Source organism: Caretta caretta, chromosome 4, assembly GCF_965140235.1.
Source record: "Caretta caretta isolate rCarCar2 chromosome 4, rCarCar1.hap1, whole genome shotgun sequence".
Taxonomy (NCBI): Eukaryota; Metazoa; Chordata; order Testudines; family Cheloniidae; genus Caretta; species Caretta caretta.
The window spans coordinates 130719913-130744701 of NC_134209.1; the positions used below are offsets into that span (position 1 = coordinate 130719913).

At 41.7% G+C, this 24789-nt stretch overlaps 1 protein-coding gene across 4 annotated transcripts in view; it reads left to right on the forward strand.

The window, feature by feature from the left end:
- Window positions 1-22628, forward strand: part of SH3TC1 (SH3 domain and tetratricopeptide repeats 1) — a 55363-nt gene extending 32735 nt beyond the window's left edge. For 2 of the 4 annotated variants that reach the window (XM_048848978.2, XM_048848979.2), the window contains 10 exons: window positions 240-435; window positions 1835-1968; window positions 5728-5769; window positions 7428-9119; window positions 10786-10966; window positions 14958-15108; window positions 18118-18240; window positions 18581-18731; window positions 20468-20664; window positions 21968-22628. In XM_048848978.2, the coding sequence (XP_048704935.1) occupies window positions 240-435; window positions 1835-1968; window positions 5728-5769; window positions 7428-9119; window positions 10786-10966; window positions 14958-15108; window positions 18118-18240; window positions 18581-18731; window positions 20468-20664; window positions 21968-22225 (3125 nt within the window). In that variant the 3' untranslated portion in view covers window positions 22226-22628. The remainder of the gene's footprint in view (window positions 1-239; window positions 436-1834; window positions 1969-5727; window positions 5770-7427; window positions 9120-10785; window positions 10967-14957; window positions 15109-18117; window positions 18241-18580; window positions 18732-20467; window positions 20665-21967) is intronic. The other 2 variants (XM_048848980.2, XM_075128054.1) reach the window with 2 other exon arrangements.
- The last annotated feature ends 2161 nt before the right edge of the window (window positions 22629-24789 follow it).

The following is a 24789-nucleotide window of genomic DNA, read 5'->3' on the forward strand; positions in this document are numbered from 1 at the left end:
ATATGGGTTGAAGGACTGTGAGATAGATTTGATGCCTTTATACAATACTGTAGTGCTCTAGAAAGCAATTGCTTGCTTCAAAGCATCAAAAAGTAATAAATCTCTCCTCACCATGAGTGCAATTCACAACAATGTCTTTGGCCATAATATTCTCCCTCGTTATGCTGAGTCACCATGATGTTAAATGCTTATGTAGTCATATTTTCAAATTAATGCATCTCCAAAACCTTATTATGCAGCTACGGGATCTTCTGAAGCAGTGATTAGTTATGCAAGTGCTGTGCCTGAAGAGATTAGCTTCCAGAGTGGAGACAAAATTGAAATCATTGGCTACTTCATAGAATGTCTGGAGTGGTTTGTTGGAAGACATATGTTGACGGGACAAATTGGTTTTGTAAAGACCAGCCACGTTAAACCTGACACCTCTGGAACTGAGTAAGTACTATGCATTATATTTTAACCAATGAATTTAAAGGGGCACAGTCAAAATTTTTTTTAAAGTCTTTTAATATACCTTTTGTTTGTAAAACTCTTACATCTCTTTATGGAGAGAGTTTCCATTGTGTGACATGGAAAAAAGAAAACTGTAGCATAAGCTGCTTCTCCTCCATTAGTAACCCAGATCCAAATGTGAGCAGTTCCTGTTGTCCCAGAAGGCACATCGTACCCACTTGATTCAGTCTATTTTTTTCTTGCCTTGGGTCTTTCATTTCAATAGTCTCCATACTCCGTGACCTCCAGTGATCCATGTTAGACAGAGGCACCCAAGGCTCAACCAAGGATCACACTGGTACCCTCAGGCCACTGGCAGGTTAACTCCTAACTTTCCTAGGATACAGAGGAACAGCCGTGTTAGGGATGGGCTAGCACCAGCAGGAGAGTGAATTTGTGTGGGGGGGTGGAGGGTGAGAAAACCTGGATTTGTGCTGGAAATGGCCCACCTGTTGATCACTTTAGATAAGCTATTACCAGCAGGACAGTGGGGTGGGAGGAGGTATTGTTTCATATTCTCTGTGTGTATATAAAGTCTGCTGCAGTTTCCACGGTTTACATCTGATGAAGTGAGCTGTAGCTCACGAAAGCTCATGCTCAAATAAATTGGTTAGTCTCTAAGGTGCCACAAGTACTCCTTTTCTTTTTCCTAGGATAGATTGCAAACACTTCTATTCTGAGGTGCATGCAGTCTGTGGGCACTACAGGCTGTATCATCTTGAACTGAGTGGAGCTCATTGATTCAAACATATGGAGGGTTTGCACATGGAAACAGTATGCTTATAAAACTTGCAGGTGCAATTTTTGAGGCCCATTTGAAAATTTGGCCCTAAAGATTATTGGAAAAGAAATATTGTGATACATGCAATCTTAGCACAGTGAATGACTGTTGTAATAAAATGCTACCATGATACACGAATATTGATAAAACTTCCTTTGATGTGCTTGAAAAAGGATTACCAGCATGCACAATTGGCATTATCAATATACATTTGTATGCACAGTTACCATTATCAATTTTGAACACACCACAATTGATTCTATGATAATGCAAAGATTTTCACCATTTCCTGTAACAAGCACAAAGTATAATAAACCCGTGCGTGGTTTGTTAGCAGGGTTTAAACCTTGGATCTTCAGCTCTGCAGCTGAGACCTATGACACTTGAACTAAAAGCGTTAGTCATTTAGCTGGAAGCAGTAGTAGGCTGATATCCTCTAGTGGGCAAGCTAATAAAGGGGGACAAAGTGCATGTTATGTTCATGTGCTGCATAAGCCAAATATACTAATAACGCAAAGGAATATGATAGCTGTTATTCAAACTTACTATTCCCTTTTGTAGACAACAAAATCTGGATTTTCTTGATAAGGAAGAGAAATCTTTTTTCGCAAAAGAAAGAAATGTTGTGGAAGAGGATGTGGTGCATTTATTGAAGCAGACATCAAATACAGAAGTTTGCACTGTGTATAGAGTAGGTAAGGATAGGTTCTATTCTTTGAGGGATGGATTCTCTCCTCCAGATGCATGCATAGTTCCCATTACTCCTCAGTTATTTTTGATTTCTTTCTGTATCTCAATGAGACGTTTTCCCCATTTATAGGCATTTTGAATGTTATTGGCAGGTGCATTTATATCACAGAAATTGCATGTAGAAAGTCCTTTTAGATCATCTACACGAATCTCCTGCTGACAAAAGACTGTCACTGCAGGGTATTCACCCAGACTTTTTTGTCCACTTTTGAATGACTCAAACAATGTGGCTCCAACATGCCTCCAAGAAACTTTTTCACAGTTGAATAGATCTTGCAGCTTTAAAATGTTACAGGTTGCTGCATTATAAAAGATGCAATGCATACAGCCAAATACTGTATTGTATTGTTCTCAGTTAAGGTTGAATACTAATGTAAACACACACCTTTATGCTTGAATGAGATTTCAAAGTGTAGAAAAATAGCTATAATATGTCAGTTCAAAGAAATAACATTCTCTTTCTCATAGCAGTGGCATTTTTGATGTAAAGTTATTATCATTATAAAAGCCCTCTCACTTTCCATACACAGATAGAAACAATAGGGGGCCATTCTCCTCCCACTTTGCTATGAACAAAAATTGTAGGCCATACTGACAAGATGGGGGACTCTATCCTGGGAAGCAGCGACTTTGGAAAAGATTTGGAGGTGGTGGTGGATAATCGGCTGAACATGAGCTCCTGATGTGATGCGGTGGCCAAAAGGGCTAATGCAGTCCTTAGATACATAAACAGAGGAATCTCAAGTAGTAGTAGAGAGGTTATTTTACCTCTGCATTTGTCACTGGTGCAACCACTACTGGAATGCTGTGTCCAGTCCTGAAAGGAAATTGGAGAAGCTTCAGAGAAAAGCCATGAGAACACATCTTATAGTGTGTTTGGGAAGGGGGAGGCTTGTTGCATCTGAGTCCAGTGGTATTATCAGGTGATGGGAGTCTGTGGAGCTGGTGGTAGGGGAACCTGGGCCCTCCCTACTCCACTGGACCCTGTGACTGGCAGGTTGGATATACAGCCTGGGGGCGGACGCCACCAAGTCTGTTCCCTGGGTCACTTCGTACCTCAACCTCTGTCCTTCCAAAGTCAAAACAGGGCCTGTTTATGGACTCATAGGGTGCAGGGGAAGGAGAGGTTCTCCCTGACAATGATCCAGAGGCTTTTCTTAAATGGCGGCCTGCCGTTCCTGGTCTCCATGAAGCCTTCAGCAGTGGGGCCTGGTTTGGGTAGTGTGGTACCTCCTGCAGGAGCTAACAGCATAGGACTGTTTGCTTACTCTGTCCACCTTGACTGAGCTCTGCCTCCAATGTGAGCATGCCCAGCAGGTGTGGGTGGATGGGGCCTTCTAGGCCCAAAACTGCTCATTAACACTTGGTTCCGCAGGGTGGGGCTTATACATCCCATCACATAGTGATAGATTCAAGGAGCTCAATATATTTAGCATAACAAAGAGACGTTTAAGGTGTGACTTGATTAGTCTATAAGTACCTAAATGCATAGGTACCGACTCCATGGGTGCTCCAACCCCAGAGCATCCATGGGGAAAAAAAATAGCCGGTGCTCAGTGCCCACCAGTCACAGCTGTTTTTCGGTGCCGCCAAATAGCTGTTTGGTGGCTGGGGAGGGGCTTGGGAAAGGGCGGAGAGAGTGAGTGGAGGCCTCAGGGAGGGGGGTGGAGGAAGGCAGGAAGAGGCGGAGCCAGGGTGGGGCCTTGAAGGAGGGGGCAGAGTGAGGGTCAGGCCTTGAGGGAGGGGGAAGAGTGGGGCTGGGAAAAGGCAGAGTGAGGGCGGAGCTTTGAAGGAGGAGGTGGGGCCTCTGGGTGGGTGGAGCACCCCCGGGAAGAAAAAATACTCAGCACCTAGGCCTAGATGGGGAACAAATATTTAATAAAGGGCTCTTCAATCTAGTAGAATAAGGTATAACACGAGGTTGAAGCTAGATAAATTCAGACTGGAAATACGGCATAAATCTTTAATGCTAAGAGTACTTAACCACTGGAACAACTTACTAAGGGTGGTGCTGGATTTTCTATCCCGGGCAAATTTAAAATCAAGATTGGATGTTTTTCTAAACGATATGCATTCGGAATTTTTCTTGGAAAAGTCCTATGGCTTGTGTTAAACACGAGGTCAGACTAGATGATCACAATGGTCCATTCTGGCCTTGGAATCAGTCTCTTAAACTCAATGCCGCAGCTCTCACTGACTTTCGTGGAAATAGGATTAGGCTCCCATTCCCTAAGAACAGCTTCTTATGGTGTTTTTGAAATTGTCCCTTGCTGTGTTTGTCAAACACAACATTTGTCTAAAGAAAAATCTCTCTCCTTGACTTTTACTAGGAGTACCATTTACTGAACATGACAGGATTTGCATGACATAAGAATCTGAAAATAATATCCTATTTAATCTGTGGCTCAGGTCCTCAGCTAGTATAAATCAACATAACTTCACTGAAGTCAGTGGAGCTACGTCAATATACACCAGCTGAAGATCTGACACTGTTGTCATCACAGAGTCCATGACCATGGTATAGAATTACTTACACACCCACACAAAATATTATCGCATTTATGCACACACACACACACACGCAAAATATTATGGCATTTATGCACAAAAGAATCAGAAGGGATGTACAACAAAGCAAATACTGCAAGTACCAGCATAAAGCCATTAATTAACTCCACATGTCATTCTAAATGCCTTCTAAAACAAAAACGTTTCAAACCTGCTTTAACGTGACTTAGCTCCATGAGTCTATATTTTAGACTTTCTGCCATATCCTTACATATTCATACATCTGATGAAGTGAGCTGTAGCTCACGAAAGCTCATGCTCAAATAAATTGGTTAGTCTCTAAGGTGCCACAAGTACTCCTTTTCTTTTTGCCATATCCTTCACACTCTTCGCAGCTTTAGCTGACATTTAGCATGTGAAGGACAGTGAACTCATTCATTATAATGTGAGTAACTGAATTTTATCAGAAACATCAATAGAAGAATATGCAATCAAACAAATTATCCTACAGCAATTGACATAAGCCAGAACTTGTTAAGGAACGAGATACCATTACCAGTTATGGAGGTTGTCTGCAATTGATTGGAAATCCTTTGTGGAAGATTTGATGGTCTGTTCTACATAATATGACCATTCTTAGCTCTTCTTTAGATGTGCTTTGTTAAACACACACACAGCATTTAAATCTGGATTGTGAATATAGCGCTTAGAAAATCTGTGTTATAATGTGTCAACCCAAAAAAACAGTATGTTATACCATTATGCTGCATTCAAGAGGAGAGCTTTATATTTTTACACAGTCCCATCATAGAAACCAAAAATATATTCTAATATTACCACTAGATTATATAGATATTGTGTAATGCAACAGCCACCTACTATAATTCCAGGTCAGTTTTACATGTATAGCTGTACATTGCCATATGCTCAGGAAGAGGTACCATTACTCTTAAATATTACAGGTTGTTGTGCAGAGAATATGAACGACTGTAATAGTGTAGAAGAAGGGAGTCATAAGCATAGGAGTAGCTCACCAGTGAACTCAGCTTTTTGTTAATGTTTACAAGTTTATATAAATGATCCATTCTTTTTAACGTCCATAACGCACCTGAAATACTGTAGGTAGAAAGGCTTAAATAATCCTGCTGGAGAAAAGACAGAGTATAATTACTGGTACTATTTTCGTTTTCTTTCAGATAGATTAGAAGAATTAGAATTTCAGAACCCTCAAGAACAAGGTAAAATGTATAATATATTTTATATTATTTTTGATCATCTTAGGTCTTTGTTTCTGATCCTATTGTGGGAAAAACTAACAGGATTTCACATTTTAAAATTGTTTCTGTTTGGTATGATTCCCCCCCCCCCCTTCTGTGCCTGTTCACAGAAAGGTTGTGTGGATCCCTATTGTTGTTATATGCTCCTTTTCAGATCTCCGTTTTCCCTTGCCATGCAGTCTTGCTGTGAATTTCTCTGGCTAGGAAGGCAGAATGTGTTATGTGACACCCATGAAGTGTTCAGAATCTGCTACAAACACTTTCATGCTCTTAGGGTGTGATCATCTAATGAGCATTTTTCCTGATGATGTTTTGTTGTGTCATTTAATATTATTATTTGTATTGCTGTCACATCTGAGTCCTACATCTTGGATCAGGGTTCAGTTGTGCAAAGCACTGAACACACATAACAATGAGATGGTCTTTCAAGCTTATATTCTAAATATAAAATGGGAATCCTGCTGGATAGTTTTGGGGATGGAGTTCTGTGGGAGTTCACAGAACTTTCTATATGTGCAGCCCCAATGAACAATTGAGTATCAATAAGAGTTTTTTTTCTAATTGACAAAGTCTATGGGCAATTCCTCTCCCCTGTGCTAACCCCAACTACTCTGACCAGGGGACTTCCATATCCTGAGTGGCCTACCAAATCCTCCACATAGGTCCCCCCTCTCCCCATCCCCCAAACCATGCTAGTTCCATTGCTGGAGGGTGGAAGGAAGCAGGATTTGCTTCTTATTTGGGATTGCACTAAACACAGCACAAATCTGACTCATTCTAGACTCATTTTCCATTAATTGAAAAAGGCTCATCACAGAAGCTATAGGCCTGCTACATCTTTAATCTTCCCAGCATACTCCTATGCTCAGAGAAACAAAGAGAGAACACAATATCATTACAGTTGTTAGGATGGCTTTTGATGAATGGGGTTGGTTGGAAAATTTCTATTAATTTTTTTAGTTGAAAAATTGGGTTTTCAACTAAATGAAAATTTTTGTAGAGTGTTTTCTTTTCTTGAACATTATATATTTTTGTCAGAAAACAAAAGGCCCAAACTGATTTCATTTTATTTTATTTTGAGAGAGAGTGTTTTTGGCAGTTTCCACCTGAAATTTATTTCAATTTGTGGCAGTTTTCAGCAACCAAAACTTGCGGGGAGGGGAGGAGTTTTTTGGGTTTTTAAAAAAAAGTCAAAATTTTCAATGGGGGAAAAACACCCACTTTCCCACTAGCTGTATTTATAACCCTCACACAATTATTCTGTTTCATTGAAGAGTATAAACATTAAACGTCTTCTCAAGGGAAAATGAAAGCTCTATTTGTTTCAGAGTAACAGCCGTGTTAGTCTGTATTTGCAAAAAGAAAAGGAGTACTTGTGACAACTTAGAGACTAACCAATTTATTTGAGCATAAGCTTTCTAGCTCACAAAAGCTTATGCTCAAATAAATTGGTTAGTCTCTAAGGTGCCACAAGTACTCCAGCTCTATTTGTATTTCTTTACACCATTGTCTGTCAATTAATTTTGCTTGAATTTCCTGCCCCATAAATCTGTCTATATTCTTGTATTTAGTTGGATCTTGCATTTAGTTGGATCACATAACTTGCTTTTGAATTGCAGAAATGCCACATCCCTCATCTAATACAGACTCCAGTAGAATGAGGGAGATGGTAAAAGAATCCCTTATGAAATGTAAAGATTTCCAGCTCCACTTGAAAGGGACATCTAGTCAAGGAAATGATTTTCCTAGCTCTTCAAATCAGCAGACCTGTGCCTTGGCTGAAGAGCCACGTTTCTGCATACAACAAGATGAAGAAGATCACGGGTCTGGGGTCTTTCAGGCATTATTGTTGTTCTTAAACAGTAAAGAGTATGAGGTGCACTTCAAAAACCTGTACGACTTCTCCTTCCCTTTTCTTAACACCACATTTTATGGCTACACTGGTGAAGAAGAACTGGTTGACTATTTTGGACTGGCAAGGGAGGCAGCAAAGAAAGCAAATCTGCCTTGGGCCCTAACAAGGCTATGCTTTCTCTTGGGTAGACTGTGTGTGAGAAAGCTCAAATTTTCCCAAGCTCGCGTTTATTTTGAAGAAGCCTTAGGAGCTATAAGAGGAGGTTTTAGTGATCTGTATCTTGTAGTTGCTCTTTATACAAATCTAACAGTCATCTACTTGAAACAGAAGAACAAAGGAAAATGTGCTCAGATTTTTGACAAGGTTACTTCCCTGCTCATGGGAATTCCCAACTACATCTGTAGCACTGACATGGAGTCAGACATTCTAAGGTACGCTTTAAAGAGGACAGTACTGAGTCAGAGCAAGCATGCAGAAGCCAGAGCATGCTTCCTCTTGGCAAAACATTACACAAAACTTAAACAGTATGAAGATGCACTACCATTTCTAGAAAGGCTGCAGCTTTTGAATAATGACTTGGATTTACAGAAGAGCTCGCTGTCAGCCGACTGCTATTTTAAACTAGGTGAGTCCTACAATCAAAAATGCTTGCCACACATTGTGCTAAGTTGCATAAAGGTTGCTTCTTCCCAGGGATCCTATACTCTAATGGACTCTTTGAGAAGCATTGATTTAGTCACCAAAAATGCTCCCAAACTCCATAGGCTGAGGAAAGCTGGGCAAATGCTCCCATCCCAAATTGCACCTTATCTCAGACAGGCACTTTCCTCAGCATTTACCAATGAGCAGCAAAAACTATGCAGCACAATTTATCTTAGCTTATCCGAACTCTACAGTCATCACAGACGGTATGGAGAAGCCATTGTTTATATGGAGAAAGTACTGGACTTCAATACTTCTGCCCACGTGGGAGAAACTATTAACCATTTAGTTTCACTTGCTTGGTTATATATTCTTCACAGGCAAAATACTGTCGCTTTGGCCATCCTAAATACCATTGTAGACTCTTCATTGAGTAGTCCTCAGCAGTTAGGTGTTATTTATAATATGACTGCCATTGCTTTGAAACGAACCAACAACATAAAGCAAGCTGCTGCGAGTTACTACAAGGCTCTGCACGTTTCAGAAGAGGCTGATATGGTACACAACCATGCTGTAGTTCTGGCTAATTTTGGAACTCTCTGCCTGCATTTAGCAGCCAATTGTTTGGCAGAGCACTACTATGTCAAAGCAGTAAAGCTATTCTCTGGACTTCCAAGCTTGGATGGTGGTCACAATTTCACTCAAGTCCTCCTCCAACTGGGACGCTATTATGCTAATGGAACTCATAAGAAAAGAGGACAATTTTATTATGAATGGGCATTATTGGTGGCAATGGAAACAAATCATTTGGAAAGTAAGTACATTTGTTTTTCAAATAAATTTTACTGTACCCTGGGAATTTGGGAATGTTTGCTATCTATATACATTTCAGCTCCTCCTTAAGCAATATTTTTTATTTTTAGTTGATGTGACAGTTATATGAGTGACTCAAAACCCAGAAATCTTGTGTTTACACTGAAAGCATGCATGTAGGAGAGGAGAGAGGGAGGATGGTCCAGTTGTTAGGCACTAGGCTGACTCAGAAGATATGATTTCAGTTCCCTGCCCTGTCACAGACTTCCTGTGTGACCTTGGAGAAGTCACTTAGCCTCTCTGTGTCTCAGTTTGCCATCTGTGAAATGGGGAGAAAATAGTGGGAAATAGTATTTCCCTATATGGCATATTGAAAACTGTGTTAAAATGCTAAGATATCACTTTAAATCTTAGGAGTTTTCCTAGTCTTGCTTGCAGGCTAGGGGTCTCTGTAGGAAAGCATGCAATCTGTGTCTTTCAGTTATCAGTCTCCAGAGAGCCAGCCTCGAGCAAGGTTGGGTGAGTTGTGCCTGTCTACCTTATGGAACAGTCTGCTTTCTCTCTCTCTCTCTCTGTTTTTTTAGTTCTTGCGTGTTAAAGTTTTGGAAATTAAGAAATAAAGCAATGTTATGTTGCAACCCTCCAGACAAAGTACTATGTGTTTTTATCTAACTTCTCTGTAGGCCATGATCATAATACCCTCCCTCGCAGGGGTGTTGTGAGGATAAAGACGTTAAAGATTGTGTGGAGCTCAGATGCTGTGGTAATGAGGATCGTATAAGTACCTTCAATTGATAGGTTGCAAAGTCAGGCATTCAGAAGTTAGGAAATGCCAGAATTAAGGCCTCACAGGTTACTTCAATTCAGGTCCCTTTGTGCATATGCATTATGAGAGGGATAGCTCAGTGGTTTGAGCATTGGCCTGCTAAACCCAGGGTTGTGAGTTCAGTCCTTGAGGGGGCCATTTAGGGATCTGGGGCAAAAATTGGGGATTGGTCCTGCTTTGAGCAGGGGGTTGGACTAGATGACCTCCTGAGGTCCCTTCCAACCCTTATATTCTATGATTCTATGAGACCATCTTTAATGATATGATCACATGCTATTTGGCAACGAGAAGTAACTGAGGCAGAGTCCTTGCTCTTTGAATAGTTTTTAGGGCTCTCAGAAATGGTGTAGAAAATGAAAATCTTGACAGAAAGAAACTAGTTCAATAATAAGAGTAAATGAAAAATGCCTGTGTGCCCTGCAGTATCTGGAGTGGAAATGAACTGTGTCGTAAACATGGAGCACATCCATTTTAATTTTAAATTGTAAAAATTAAGGAAAGTTTTCACTTACTTGATCTACCCAGGTACACTGTTGGTCTTTCTGAATGACACTTCATTGATCGGCAGGCAGAAGATGCAGAAAGAACAATGCTTTTAGCACCTTTTATTCCAGACACTAAGCATGAGTCTTCACTAGTTAAGGCAGAGGGGGATGTGGCAGTGGAGGGTACATCTGCCATGGTACAGGGCTATGTCTGAAAAAGATATTATGTATGACAATGTTCCAGCAATTCCGGGTTACAACAACCCGAGTGAGTTCACTTAAGCCTTGTTTCATTTTTGTTTAAACTAAAGATTCATGTTGAGTGTTCATTTCTATTTCCTAATCTGGTTTCCCAGGTCAGCTCCAAGCTGTTCAGTTGCTGTGTCAATTCTACACTACAGTTGTTCCAGATGAAGCTCAGTGTGTCATTTACAATGAATATCAACTATCCTTGGCTCGGAAAATGTCAGACAAAGTTTTGGAGGGGCAAATTTTGGAAACCATCAGTCAGCTGTATCTCTCTTTAGGCACAGAAAGGTGAGGTCCATTTAAACGACTGATTTTTTGTTTTGTTTTGTACTCATGAGAAGATTTAGCTCTGGAGGCTGAAGTCAGCAGGCTGGGTATTGGCAATGGCAGGACAATCTTCTCCCACACTGTTCTGCCTATATACCTTAGCCTGGAATTGCAGAGTCTGCCTTCACAGACGAGAGTTTAATTGGTGCGGCTTTTCCAATGACCTCCAGGCCAGATTTTCCAATGCTCAGCACTCACCGTTGGGGCCATCCTCAGCAGTCCCCCACAAGCTGAACTCTTCTGAAAATTTGCCGCATTGGTGTCACTGCTGTGACAATGACCGATGTTAACAAAAGTCACCATCACAGTTAATATGTGGAAACCTTTTCCACTAGAAACTGAACTGAGACTCTCTTGAATGGCTGCATATCCCCACGGTTATCTATCCTTCTGTTATAATACTCTTCCTGTCTGTGGTTTTACATGTATACTGCGGACACCTGCAAAGTTCCGTATTGCCAGTCAGAAGTGATTCAAATACTTTTTGGATGCAGCTATGCTTGGTGCTTCTTTGTTCAGAGTACATCACCCTGAGTGTTGACCACAGGACATCAGGATCAAACTTCTCACTTTATTGTCTGCATTAGTGATTCTGGTGCTCCAGTTACCTGAAACTTGAAATCAGATGCCACTGATAGAGTGGGTTATTACACTTCCTGGGTTTGTATCAGGCTTGCATCCCCAGTGAAATGAGTGTAATGTTACAAGCCTAATTGTGAGAGGACATCTAGAAAAACTATTTTATTTAGGGGCAAATCCTGTCCCCTTCTCTGTGGCTGTTGATGGCCTTTGAGCAGCAGAACCAGCATAGTTCCACTGCGCAAGTGTGGGAGGCTGGATCCAAGTGAGTCATGCAGCCCTGGCAAAGGATTGTCCTCTTACACATATATCCCCTAGGTAGTAGCACAGAGGAGCCAGGAGAGAGGTGAGTGTGGGCAAGCCAGGGGCTGAGCTAAGGATCTGCCTATGTGAGGAGCCTTCCATTCCCTCACTGGGGGAGAAGCCATGTAAGTGCTCCACATCAGTCACTGGGAAAAAATAACCACTGCAGAGTGTCTACATGGCTGCGCTGTGGCCTGTGGAGACTGATTCCTTTCCCTACCTCCCTCTTTATCTCCACAGCACCTGGCCAGCTGTATTTGGTCCTGAGTATATGTGAAGGGTCCACATAATAAAACCACAGCAAAACATAGTGCAATTAGCTGTCTGTACCAAGGAAAGCCTCAATTCCTAGAAGGCATGGCTGGTCAGAACTGACATGAATAGATAAAATATGTGGACACTTGTATAGTGCCAGGTTTTGGCCACTGCCATCTAGCTTTCATTTCCAGGAGCTTCACATTCTTCTCCTGGGGGCAATCTGTGCCTAAAAATTCTGTGCACAATATTTTAAAATTCTGCAAATTTTATTTATTAAAATAACACTACATAATCACACCAGTTTCAATTATTGTGGTAATTTATTTCAAAATATCAGCAAGTATGTCTGTAACAATATGGACACAAACAACAAATTTCCCCAGGAATAGAGAGTTAAAGAAACCCCTATGACATCCCAGTTCCTGTTTCTCTGCCCTTCCTCCCCCCCCCACCCCGATCCCAGGGATCCAGAGGGAGAAACAGCCTGATGCTCAGTCCCAGGCTTGCATGGAGTTTCCTAAGTACCGCCCTCAGGGACTGCAGCTGCTAGGAATCCTCTAACTCAGTGGTTTTCAAACTTTTTTTCTGGTGACCCAGTTGAAGAAAATTGTTGATGCCTGTGACAAAACAGAGCTGGAGATGATGGGTTTGGAGTGTGGGAGGGGCTCAGGGATGGGACAGAGGGTTGTGATGCAGGGGTGAGGGCTGTGGGGTGTGGCCGGGAATGAGGGGTTCATGGTGTGGGAGGGGGTTCTGGGCTGGGGCAGGGGTGTGGGGTGTGGGAGGGGGTCAGGGCTCTGGGCTGGGGATGAGGGGTTTGGGGTACAGGAGGGGCTCCGGGTTTGGGGGGGCTCAGGGCTGGGGCAGGGGATTGCAATACAGGTTTACCTCAGGCGGTTCCTGGTCAACGGCGCAGCAGGGGTGCTAAGGCAGGCTTCCTGCCTGTCCTGGCACCGTGGACCACACTGTGTCTGGAAGTGGCCAGCAGCAGGTCTGGCTCCTAGGCGGAGGTGTGCAAGCAGCTCCGTGCGGCTCTCGCCCACAGGCACCGCCCCCCGCTCCCATTGGCCGTTTCCCAGCCAATGGGAGTGTGGAGCCAGTGCTCGGGGTGGGGGCAGCATGTGGAGCCCTGTGGCTCCCCCGCCTAGGAGCTGGACCTGCTGCTGGCCGCTTCTGGGGTGCAGTGCGGTGTCAGAACAGGTGAGAACTAGCTTGCCTTAGCCAGGCAGCACCACCGACGGGACTTTTAACGGCCCAGTTGGTAGTCCTGACCAGAGCTGCTGCAACTCAGTGCCTTCCATTCGCAACCCAGTATTGGGTCGCAACCCACAGTTTGAAAACCACTGATCTAGCTCCCTCTCCTTCCCCCCAGCCAAGTCCAGTGGCCCCTCATGGTGGCTAACAGCATTGCAGCCCATTTCTGTGGGAGGAAGGAAATTCTGTGCACACAATGTTAATTTCTGCAAAATTCTGCATTGTGTAGTGGCGCTGAATTCCCCCAGGAGTAATATTCATTTGGCTTAACTAAAGAAAAAACAAAGCAGCTGACTGCAAGAGTCTATCTACAGCTATAATAATTAAAAGTGTTTTACCCAGGGGCTCGGAGGAAGAGGTAGGCTGTGCACATGTCACTTGCTGAGCAATTGTTCAGTGATTTTGAGATCTGTGCTGGATGCATTGTCTGGATGTTTCTTCCCCTCCATTTTGATTCCTCTGATTAGGATTATTTCGTCTCAGATTAAGTGGAGGTCATTTATTTGAGACTCTAGAATGCTTTAAACCAAGCTTGGTCAAGAAGGTTTTTCATAGGATTGGAGCCCTATGCAGTTTATGGCATGTCTTTATACTCCTTGAAAAGACATTTGATTAGCAGGGTATGTATTGTTAAAGCATTGCTAATATTTGGGATCCTCTTTGCGGTTTGAATAGTTTGTGTTAAGGATTCATTGTAATACCATGTAGTTCTTAATGTGTTATTTGATATGCTTATGCTGTATGTTCAGGGGAAAGGATATATTGGGAATGAATGTGGTCAGGATGACTGGATGACTGCTTCTGTAATTTGAGAATATTCTCATGCGACTTCCTGAGAAAGATCACTTACACATCTAGTGAAAAGTGTTATGTTGATATTTATGAGCACAAATGATCAGAATCTAGGTTATACTTCTCATCAGAAAGACATCTCTTTCAAGAGCAGTGTCCTAGCACTGACTCCAAGGGAAGAGTGCCATCTACTGAGTTAGTAACATCAGCTTAAGAAGCACCTGGGCTTTCTTCAGAGGTCTTTCACACAGGTACTGATCAGGCCTAACCTTGCTTAGATTACAGCTCAAGGTGATATAGTGAGAACAGCTTTATTTTTTGTGACTTAATGCACCGTCTGGAAAGAAAATAACTTGTTTATGCACCATAATGCTCTACGACAAGGATTGTAGAAACTAACCATCATGACAGCAGATTCAGGGCCTGGGAGAGGTTATTTCAATCTGTCTCTGATACTGCTCATGAGAAAGGACATATCTGGAAGAAACTATCCTAAAATATTACTTTATTACACTGGGAATTTAACAAAGCAAAGAGATGAAGGAATCAAACAAAACCAAACTGGAAGAGGTGAAAAATGTGAGAAGCTGGTTATTTACCAAAAACATCTGGGAAATATTATCCAATTATACCATAAAAAGAAGACATTTTGAAATCTGACAGAAAATAGTTAACCTACTTTTTATTACACAAGGAAGATATGCATCACAAAGTTATACATATGCACTCAGTTATTAGGATTTACTTTCTTTCTACTTTTTCCTAGGGCTTACAGATCAGCTCTGGAATATACCAAAAGAAGCCTTGGAATATTTATAGATCTTCAGAAGAAAGAGAAAGAGGCATATGCTTGGCTTCAGGCAGGAAAGATCTATTACATTCTGAGGCAGAATGAGCTAGTGGATCTTTATATTCAGGTATGCTGAATTTTATCTAGGCTTTAAAATAACTGTACCTCTGTGAAAATATGATGAATGAGATACAGATGGGATTATTATGGGTGATGTAGCAAAAGAGAAACTGTCTGTAATATAATGAGTCAAAAGAGCTCTTGTTTTGAATTGATTATGTGGGCTGCTTTGTTAAAGGTCTATCACAGAGGTGGACAAACTACGGCCCGCGGGCCACGTCGGCCCACGGGACCCTCCTGCCCGGCCCCTGAGCTCCTGGCCCGGGAGGCTGGCCCCCGGCCCCTCCCCTGCTGTTCCCCTTCCCCTGCAGCCTCAGCTCACTCTGCCGCTGGTGCAATGCTCTGGGCAGCAGGGCTGCGAGCTCCTCGGGCAGTGCAGCTGCACAGCCCGGCCTGACCCGGTGCTCTGTGCTGCGCGGTGGCGCGGCCGGCTCCAGCCGGGGGCGGGGCTGTAGCAACACCAGCCACCGGTGCTCCAGGCAGCGCGGTAAGGGGGCAGGGAGCGGAGGGGTTGGATAGAGGGCAGGGGAGTTCAGGATAGTAGGTGTGGATAGGGTGCAGGGCAGTCAGAGGGTGGGGAACAGGGGGGTTGAATGGAGGCAGGGGTCCCGGGGGATCAGTCAGGAAGGAGGCGGGGGTTGGATGGGGCGGCAGGGGGCAGTCGGGGTAGGGGTTCTGGGGGCAGTCAGGGGACAGGGAGAAGGGGTGGTTGGAGGGGGCAGGGGTCAGTCAAGAATGAGATGGGGGGGTTGGATGAGGCGGCGGGGGGCAGTCAGGGGCGGGGGTTGCAGGGAGGGTCAGGGGACAGGGAGCGGAGGGGGGTGGATGGGGCAGGGGTCCCGGGGGGCCATCAGGGAACAGGGGTGGTTGGATGGGCCAAGAGTCCGGGGAGGGGGGGCTGGGACATGCCCCCCTCTCCTAACTGGCCCTCCATACAATTTCTGAAACCCGTTGCGACCCTCAGGCCAAAAAATTTGCCCGCCCCGGTCTATCAGCATGTCTATGCAAAATTTTGTTTTAGATTTGCTGTTTGGCTATGAAACATCATTTGGGGAATGACTTCTCTGCTCATAAGAACATAAGAATAATCACGCTGGGTCACACCATAGTCCATCTAGCCCAGTATCCTGTCTTCAGACACTGGACAATGCCTAGGGTGACTAGAAGTCCCGTTTTTATAGGGACAGTCCCGATTTTGGGGGTCTTTTCTTATATAGGGTCCTATTATCCCCCATCCCGATTTTTCACACTTGTGGTCTGGTCACCCTAACAATGCCAGATGCTTCAGAGGGAATGGACAGAACAGGGCAATTATTGAGTGATCCATCCCTGTCATCTAGTCCCAGCATCTGACAGTCAGAGGATTAGGAACACCCAAAGCATGGGATGCGTCCCTGACCATCTTGACTAATAACCTTTGATGAACCTATCCTCCATAAACTTATCTAATTCTGTTGTGAATCCAGTTATAGGTGTGTCCTTCACAACATCCCCTGGCAACGAGTTCCACGGGTTGATTGAGCATTATGTGAAGAAGTACTTCCTTTTGTTTGTTTTAAATCTGCTGCTTATTCATTTCATTGGGTTCTTACATAATGTGAAGGGATTAAAAAACGTTTCCTTATTCACTTTCTCCACATCATTCATGATTTTATAGACCTCTATCATATCCAGCCTTCGTCATCTCTTTTCTAATCTGAACAGTCCCAGTGTTTTTAATCTCTTCTCATATGGAAGCTCTTCCATGGTCATTTTTGTAGCCCTTCTCTTATCTATTTAGATTATAAAATGTTTGGAGGCTGGGATTGTCTTTTACTATGGGTATGTAATAGGCCCTAACTACCATAATACAAACAGAAATTAAATAAAAGGGTTATAAAACCTTATTAAGAGAGTTTGCAGAAAGTGAACAACAAGGCGCATGAGCCTATTGGGAATGAATTAATTTTAAAATATGACTGAGATTTCTTTGAAACCCTAATTTGACTATGGACACGCTATGTGCAGAAAGTGAGACTGTGTTTATTGAATACTATTCTCTATGAGTCATTCAGTCACCTCTCTGGAATGCCCCAAAGAGCTTTACAATCTGTTACCAAGAATACTGACACTTTTTAGAAAAGATACATTACAGTCTTATTAATTTTTGCTAAACGAATCCACACACTTTATACTGTATTTCATCTGAGCAGAGTATTGAAGTGAAAGTCTCATACTGCTTAGACTTACTGTACAGTTTTGTGATCATAATTAAAATGAAGCTACTCTTGTCAAATAAATTAACGAAGTGCAGTTGGTGTTGCATTCTCTTTTTAGTGTATGTGCTCTTGTTTGCCTGTCCACACAATTTAATCATTGGCAAGAATCATTGCATTGCAATGGCCACTGAATGAATTAGCAAGGTTCTGCTGTACTATTGCGATATATATGGCTGTAATATTGATAAAGCAGGAATACTTAATTTTCTTTATTCACATGCTTTTTCCCACTATGTCTTGTAAATTATATCCTTCGGGATCAATAACTGAGTATCCTGTACATGGCAGCATTCCTTCATTTTATTGAGTGTGTCCTGACATTTCACTGTGTCTGAAATGGCATAAGTTCATTTCCCAGCAGCAAGACAGAGGGACAAATTCTTTGCTCACTTTAAGGGAACCTCACTCAGCTACATAATTAGAGCATTTGGCCACAGACTTAAACCTGAGCTATAAACCCTCACTCTGTGAAATATCCAATTTTCAATTCCTGTTTCTATCTAGATTAGCTGTTAAAGTGTATATGGTGTAGCTATTGAGTATGTATGCTACAGTACTAAAGAATACTGTATATTGGACTGAACAGCCTTACAGTGAAAAGAGATAGATAAGATGACGTAAGAAGACATTGCTGTCTCTAAGGTTTCTAATTTTGTACAGCAGGTACCAAAACCCATATACAATGCATTTCATTATGGGGTTTTAGTTCTGAATGAATAAAAATTACTTCGTAACAGAATGTGCATTTTTCTTCCTAGGTTGCTCAAGATGCTGCTCTTTGTAATGGGGATCCAAACTTAGGAATGGAATTGTTTGAAGCTGCAGGAGACATATTTTTCAATGGTACCTGGGAGAAGGAAAAAGCAGTGTCATTCTACAGGGTTAGTGATTGTTACTTATTATTTGTATTGTGGTGCTCATAGCAGCCCCAGTCATGGACGCCATTGTTTTCGGTGCAAACAGACTGTTCCTGCCCCAAAGAGCTTTACAATCTGTTCTATATTACTACTCTGAATTCTCTCAAATCCCTGGTTTCACTGAAGTAAATTGCAAAGCAACCTTTGACTTTGATAGGGCCAAATCCCATTTTTATATGCATAAAGCAAAGTACAGAATTTGCTAAATGTGAGACGAATATGGGCCATAGCAGTTAAGAGTACACATGTTTTCTGGGCTTCAGCAATAACCAAACTGATCTTTTTATGCATGTGCTTATTTCAGGACAGGGCTCTTCCACTTGCCATTAAGACTGGAAACAAAAAGGCAGAACTCCGATTATGCAACAAACTAGTGCAATTGCTGGTAAATCTACAGGATTCTGAGGACAGTCTGGAATATGCACAAGTATCCCTCACACTTAGTGTGAAGTTAGGTAAAGCTAATATTCACAGACTACTGACTGTCAGACTTCTATTATCATTGACAGAATTCTAGAGAAGAGTTGTCACTTCCTCCTTTGCATTTCGTGGTGCTTTTTGCCAAGGTTCTGTGTGCTAGGAAGCCAATACCATTTTCCCTTCTGTTTTTGGATCCCCTCTAGCTGGAACAGGTGACAGTTCTTGAGTTCTATTAGTTTTTTGTTACATTTCTTAACTTAGCTGAGTCCGGTAATGTTCTGCCTAACATTTTCTTAATTAGTTCACAGAACTGTAAGTAGTGATCTGAGATTACATGTTTCAGGGGGCAATTTCCAGATGAATCCATCTGAAATCGAGCAATTGTTAGCATTAACCCTCTCCAGGTCTCACTTACTGTACATGAGAAATGTGAGGAATGGAGACTTGATCTGACATGCTGCACCTTCCATGCTGATCAGAGAATATGGAGCAGTCTGTTAACATGAGACACAAGATATAATTCTTAGTGTGTACCTGAATCTGCCAGATTCTTGTGTTTATGGGTAATTTCTCCTTGAGAATTTTCAAGTCCCTTGTTCCCCATTGTCTGAGTGCCTCACAATCTTTAATGTATTTATACTCAAAAGATACCTATGAGGTAGGGAAGTGCTATTACCCTATTTTACAAGTGGGGAAATGAGGCACAAAGAGATTAAATGACTTGCCCAAGGAAGCACAGGGAGTTTGTGGTAGAGCAGAGGTAGACCTTAGGTCTGCCAAATCCCAGGCTAATGCCGCAACCACTGGATCATCCTTCCTCTCCTCCTTTCACATAAGACGGAGTGATTAATACTAATTAATTAGAAGTAGCCTTAAAGAGCTATCTGGGGCACTGTCTGTGACTTTGACTCCTTCCTTTCTTCAGTGATGAATAGAGCTGATAAAAAAATCAATAAAGAAATTGTGGGTATTTTTCAAAATTTGTTACTTTCCCCCCAAATGCATGTAAGACTTACATTACAAGGTAATGTCAGAGTTACTGAAACTTGTTAATGTTTTTCTACTGTTAAACGTCGCTGATCAACTCTAGAGCTGGTTGAAAGAACAGAAAATTTTGACAAAATCTTTGATCAGAATTTTTGGGGGAAAAGGGGGGAATTGGTAAAAATTTTTGATGGAAAATGTTGTTGAAATTAAGGCTATGTCAGTCACATCAAGTGATAAGAATGTAGTCAAGACCTGAGATCCTACTAACAGAGATTATCTCCTTTGATATGGGGTAAAGTACCACCAACCATAAAATATTAGATTATCCAACCAGTACTAAGAAAATCATTGTTTGATGCTAGAGTCCTCACAAAGGCATATGACACACCTACTCTCACACCCAAATATTTAACCATAAACTTAAAAACTAATCAATATATATCTTCCATAGGCTGGAAAAGAGGAAAGAGAGCAATTGCTATCATTTTTATTTTCAAATATTTTAAAGGCAATCATACTGCAGTGTTGGGGGGGGGAGAGATATCTAACTACTTAAATTCAGCAACTCTTACTTAGAAATCAGAACTGCAGTATTTGGCCTTGGATTTAGTCAGGCAAAGTGATTTTATATTGAATAAAGTTTAATTACCAGAACTAAATAAAAGGAAAGGTAGAACAGAAATAATACTTAAAGCAAAACACCTCACATATCTCAATGTGAGAGAATGTATCTTCTCCTCATTGTCTCTTAGATCGTATCCTCATTCACATGTTATTTCATTAGGAAATCAGCTAAATGAACGAATAGCATATCACAGACTGGCTACTATCCATCATCGCCTGGGTCAGTGCGAACTTGCTGAACACTTTTACTTAAAAGCGTTGTCCCTTTGCTCCTCTCCTCTGGAATTTGATGAGGAATCAATGTATTATGTGAAAGTGTATCTAATCCTAGGAGACATTATATTCTATGACCTAAAGGTGAGAAATATTTTTATTGATTGATTTGATTGCTGTAGTACCTAGGAGCTGTAGTTGTGGACAAGGATCCCATTATGTTAGGTCCTATACAAACAGAGAACAAAAACAAAGTCCCTGCCCCAAAGATCTTACAAACTACATTTGAGAGAAAAGGCAACAAATGGATAGAGACAGACAGAGATGGAAGAATACAGGGACACAATGAGATAATATTGGTCAGCACGATAGACTGTGGTCTCAGCATGCCAGCAGCTTATCTATTCTCAAGTTTTTTGTAGGCATCCTGGAAAAAGAGAGTTTTGAGGAAGGACTGAAGGAAGACAGTGAATTAGTTTTGTGGATGTTTACAGGGAGCATTTCCCAAGTGTGAGGGGCAGCATGAAATAAGGAATAGAATGAGATACTAAAATAACAACTGTGGAAAATATATTTGCATCAGCTTATGTGTCAGCCCAGACATTTCACCTGGATAATCCTGCTACCCATGTATTTTGGGTGGAATAGCTCAGAGCTGTGGGGATTAGAGAGCTCAGTGCATTTTTAATGGAATATAGAGCTTTCTAGTACTTGGTACAAGTTCATCCCAAGTTCCTCAAGGACAGATTTCTAGCATACTGTTTATGAACTCTCATACCTATTGGTGCTCTTAGTGGAGAGACCAGGGACCAAATAAGCATGGAACCTGAACTGCCATCTCCTCCCCAGAGGTGGTCCCTCTTGTTCTGGTCTGAAGCAGAGTCATGGTGCAGTATGGAGAAGGTGGTTCCACTGTCTGCTCTGTGGATAAACAAAGTTTGCAGTCTTCACAGCCGTCAATCCAGCACTTTTCACAAATACTACGTTCACATTCACATTCACAAACCAGGTTTTTTTTTAAAAAAAATTCTACATACATTAGACAGAGAAAAAAAGTAATACTGATATATTGAAATTGAATGATATTGTGTAGAATAACCTATAGATAGGGAAGGGAAAATATCTGCGAAAGCATTAGAAAAAAGGATGGACCATACAGCAATATCTCAATAAAGATATGGAGAGAGGAGAATGGTTAATAGCTATCTAAGGGATAGAGTGGGAGCTCAGGGCCTAACCTGCTTAGATGTTTTAAAAACCTCACTAGGCACCTATCTGCATCTTTAGGGGGTCTAAATACCTTACAAAATCTGGCCGTAAGTGTCTAATCCTTAATTTTGCCTGAGTAGAGCATTTAGAATTGGGACCCAAATTATCTCTTGCTTTGATATCTAATAAACCAGGTTTGTATACTTCTTAATATAACATATATTCCTTTTTATTTCAGGATCCTTTTGATGCAGCAGGATATTATCATTTGGCACTTGCAGCTGCCATGGACTTGGGCAACAAAAAGGCTCAGCTGAAGATTTACACAAGGCTCGCAATAATCTACCACAATTTCCTTATGGATCGGGAGATGTCTCTTTTCTTCTATCAGAGAGCAAGAACCTTTGCAACAGAGCTTAACGTTCGGAGAATAAACCTGGCACCTGATCAGTATTATAAGAATGCAACATGGGTACCTGTGAAAAATGCCATGTGACAACCTACCAGGCAGCTAGAGAAATATCATTTTGGTTTTGTCAGACAACACCTAATGTTCCTTGATATTCTGTATTGTACATAATGTATATGGGACTTCAGTGCCACAGGCTAATGGCCCTGTCTAGACAACAGTGGGCCAAATTTCACTTTTGTTGACTCATGTGCAACCACATTTTCTTCAATGGAATTGGACATGGACATGTCAGGGCAGAATTTAGCCTAACTGAACTAACTAAAAAACCCACCCACAAACTTTTTTGTATTAGAAGACATTTTCTGTATTAAGTGCTTAAGTTCCTGGTTTTGAAAACTCATACAGGTCTTGGAATGTGATAAATATAAGTATGCAATGAAGTGTGGTAATAAAGCATTGTAGAGTGATAACATTCACTAGATAATCATGACCGCTTTTGTATTTAATGGGATCAACACCATTAAAATAGAGCCTAGGTGCTTTTGAAAATCTTATTGGGCACCTAGCTGCATCTTTATACACTTAATACCTTTAAAAATCTGGCTCTTAAGCACTTGAGCTCCTAAATCCCATTGACTTTCAATGAGACTTGGGTTCCGAAGTGCCTAAGTCCCATTTGAAAATGGAATTTAGGTTCTTAAGCCACTGGGGTGCTTTTGAAAATTTCACCCCAGATAAGATAGGTTTGATTCACTATTCATTTATGTTTCTAGGAACCTGAAAAATCTTCTGCTCATAAGATATGATGCTGCTACATCCTTTAATATAGTCTGGGAACTGTGAATATCTGAACAGAGCAGTCAGCCTTGAAATCTTCCTAGATTATGAGAAGTTGAAGGTCTTGCCATAGGTCATTAGAAAGGTAATTTCCCCCAGATTTATAATAAGTTTCCAGATTAAGTATTAACCTAGTGATGCAACAATCCGGGAGTTAATGCACCTCACTTCACAGCTGGGTCGCAACCTGCAAACTTGAAGAACTTCAGCCCAAGTGTCTAATTATGATCTCTCCAGAATCGGGAAGATTGCAGGAGGCATTGCTTCTCCGCTCATTACTTTGCCTCTTGTCAATTTCTCACAGCCACAGCACAAGTCAGTTTTCTGTTCCAAGTTGTCATTCAGAATAAATATAATTATAGCAATTGGAAGTAGAGAGAGTCTATCATCACACTCATATTCCAGGAAGAGGGGGAGGTTTAGATTGGATATTGGGAAAAACTTTTTCACTAAGAGGGTGGTGAAACACTGGAATGCGTTACCTAGGGAGGTGGTAGAATCTCCTTCCTTAGAGGTTTTTAAGGTCAGGCTTGACAAAGCCCTGGCTGGGATGATTTAACTGGGAATTGGTCATGCTTCGAGCAGGGGGTTGGACTAGATGACCTTCTGGGGTCCCTTCCAACCCTGATATTCTATGATTCTATAAGAGAAAATATACTTCTTCATCTGAAATTCAATTTTGCTGTAAAGGCCCATCTTCTTCTTTGCATCACTGCTTCCTGCTGCTGCCCTGGCACTGCAGACTCGTACTCACATAGCATTTCAGTCCCCTACATTAATTCATTCTTATGAAGCGAGAGTGTGCTTATGCGGTGCACAGCACACTCTGGATATCTTGTGCATTACCCTGAAGCCAATTGAAAAGCACACAAAATGTGATCAGTCATCCGCAGGTTTTTCGAAAGGCAGCACCTGAGTTCTGTAACAGCTTTGGTGGTACAGGCATGCTGTGTTTGTTTTTGTGCAGTGGCGGGTTAAAAATGAGTCAGAAGCATCTGATTTCAAAGAAAGATTCATGTTTAGACATATATATATATGAGTGAATGGCATTTAGGCATCAAAGCTACTTCTCACCCTGCTTGATATCAAATCATCTTCGTCAAGAATGGCAACAGTGAATATTTCCTAGGATGCCCAAGTGTGAATGTCAGAATTTAGGGTGAGAAAGTGGTGTGGTCTGAAGGATAAGAGTAGCATGTTTTATTGCTTTTAACAAGATGACAGCAGTGTTGAGGGATCTTGCTTGTGGAACTTGACTGCAATTAAAATTATTTAATTTGAATCATCTGCCTTACTATGGAACAGAATATAACTTCCTAAGCTTGTTAAGTGCTCAGTCTTGCAACCCTTAATCATGAGGTGCCTCACTGGAGCCAATGGGATGCCTCAACATGAGTAAATGGGCCTCAAATCTGTAAATTTCCTCTTAAAAAAAGTTTTCTATTGTATATTGTAGAGCCAGCTATTGTCACATAAATGGCCAATTGTAGGTAGCTAAGAGAGGAGTCTTTCTTCCATTTCAATGAAGCAAATGGGCAGAGCAGCATGGATTTCAGCACATCTAAGAATCTAGATGTCTTACATTATAATCCACATGATACCAGGAGAGGTCTCTGCAAGGAGTTTTTGAGGAGCCATAGGATCTAAGAATATGAAGATCTGGTGGTCCTAAAACCCAGCACAAGTTGTATAGAAAGGCAGGAGCCACTATTCTATTTTAGAAGGATACAGATAGAAAGAATATAGGCATCTCTTCACCTGTTGCTTCTGCATCTGCTGCTGAAGCTCAAAGCGGACCACACAGTTTTCCG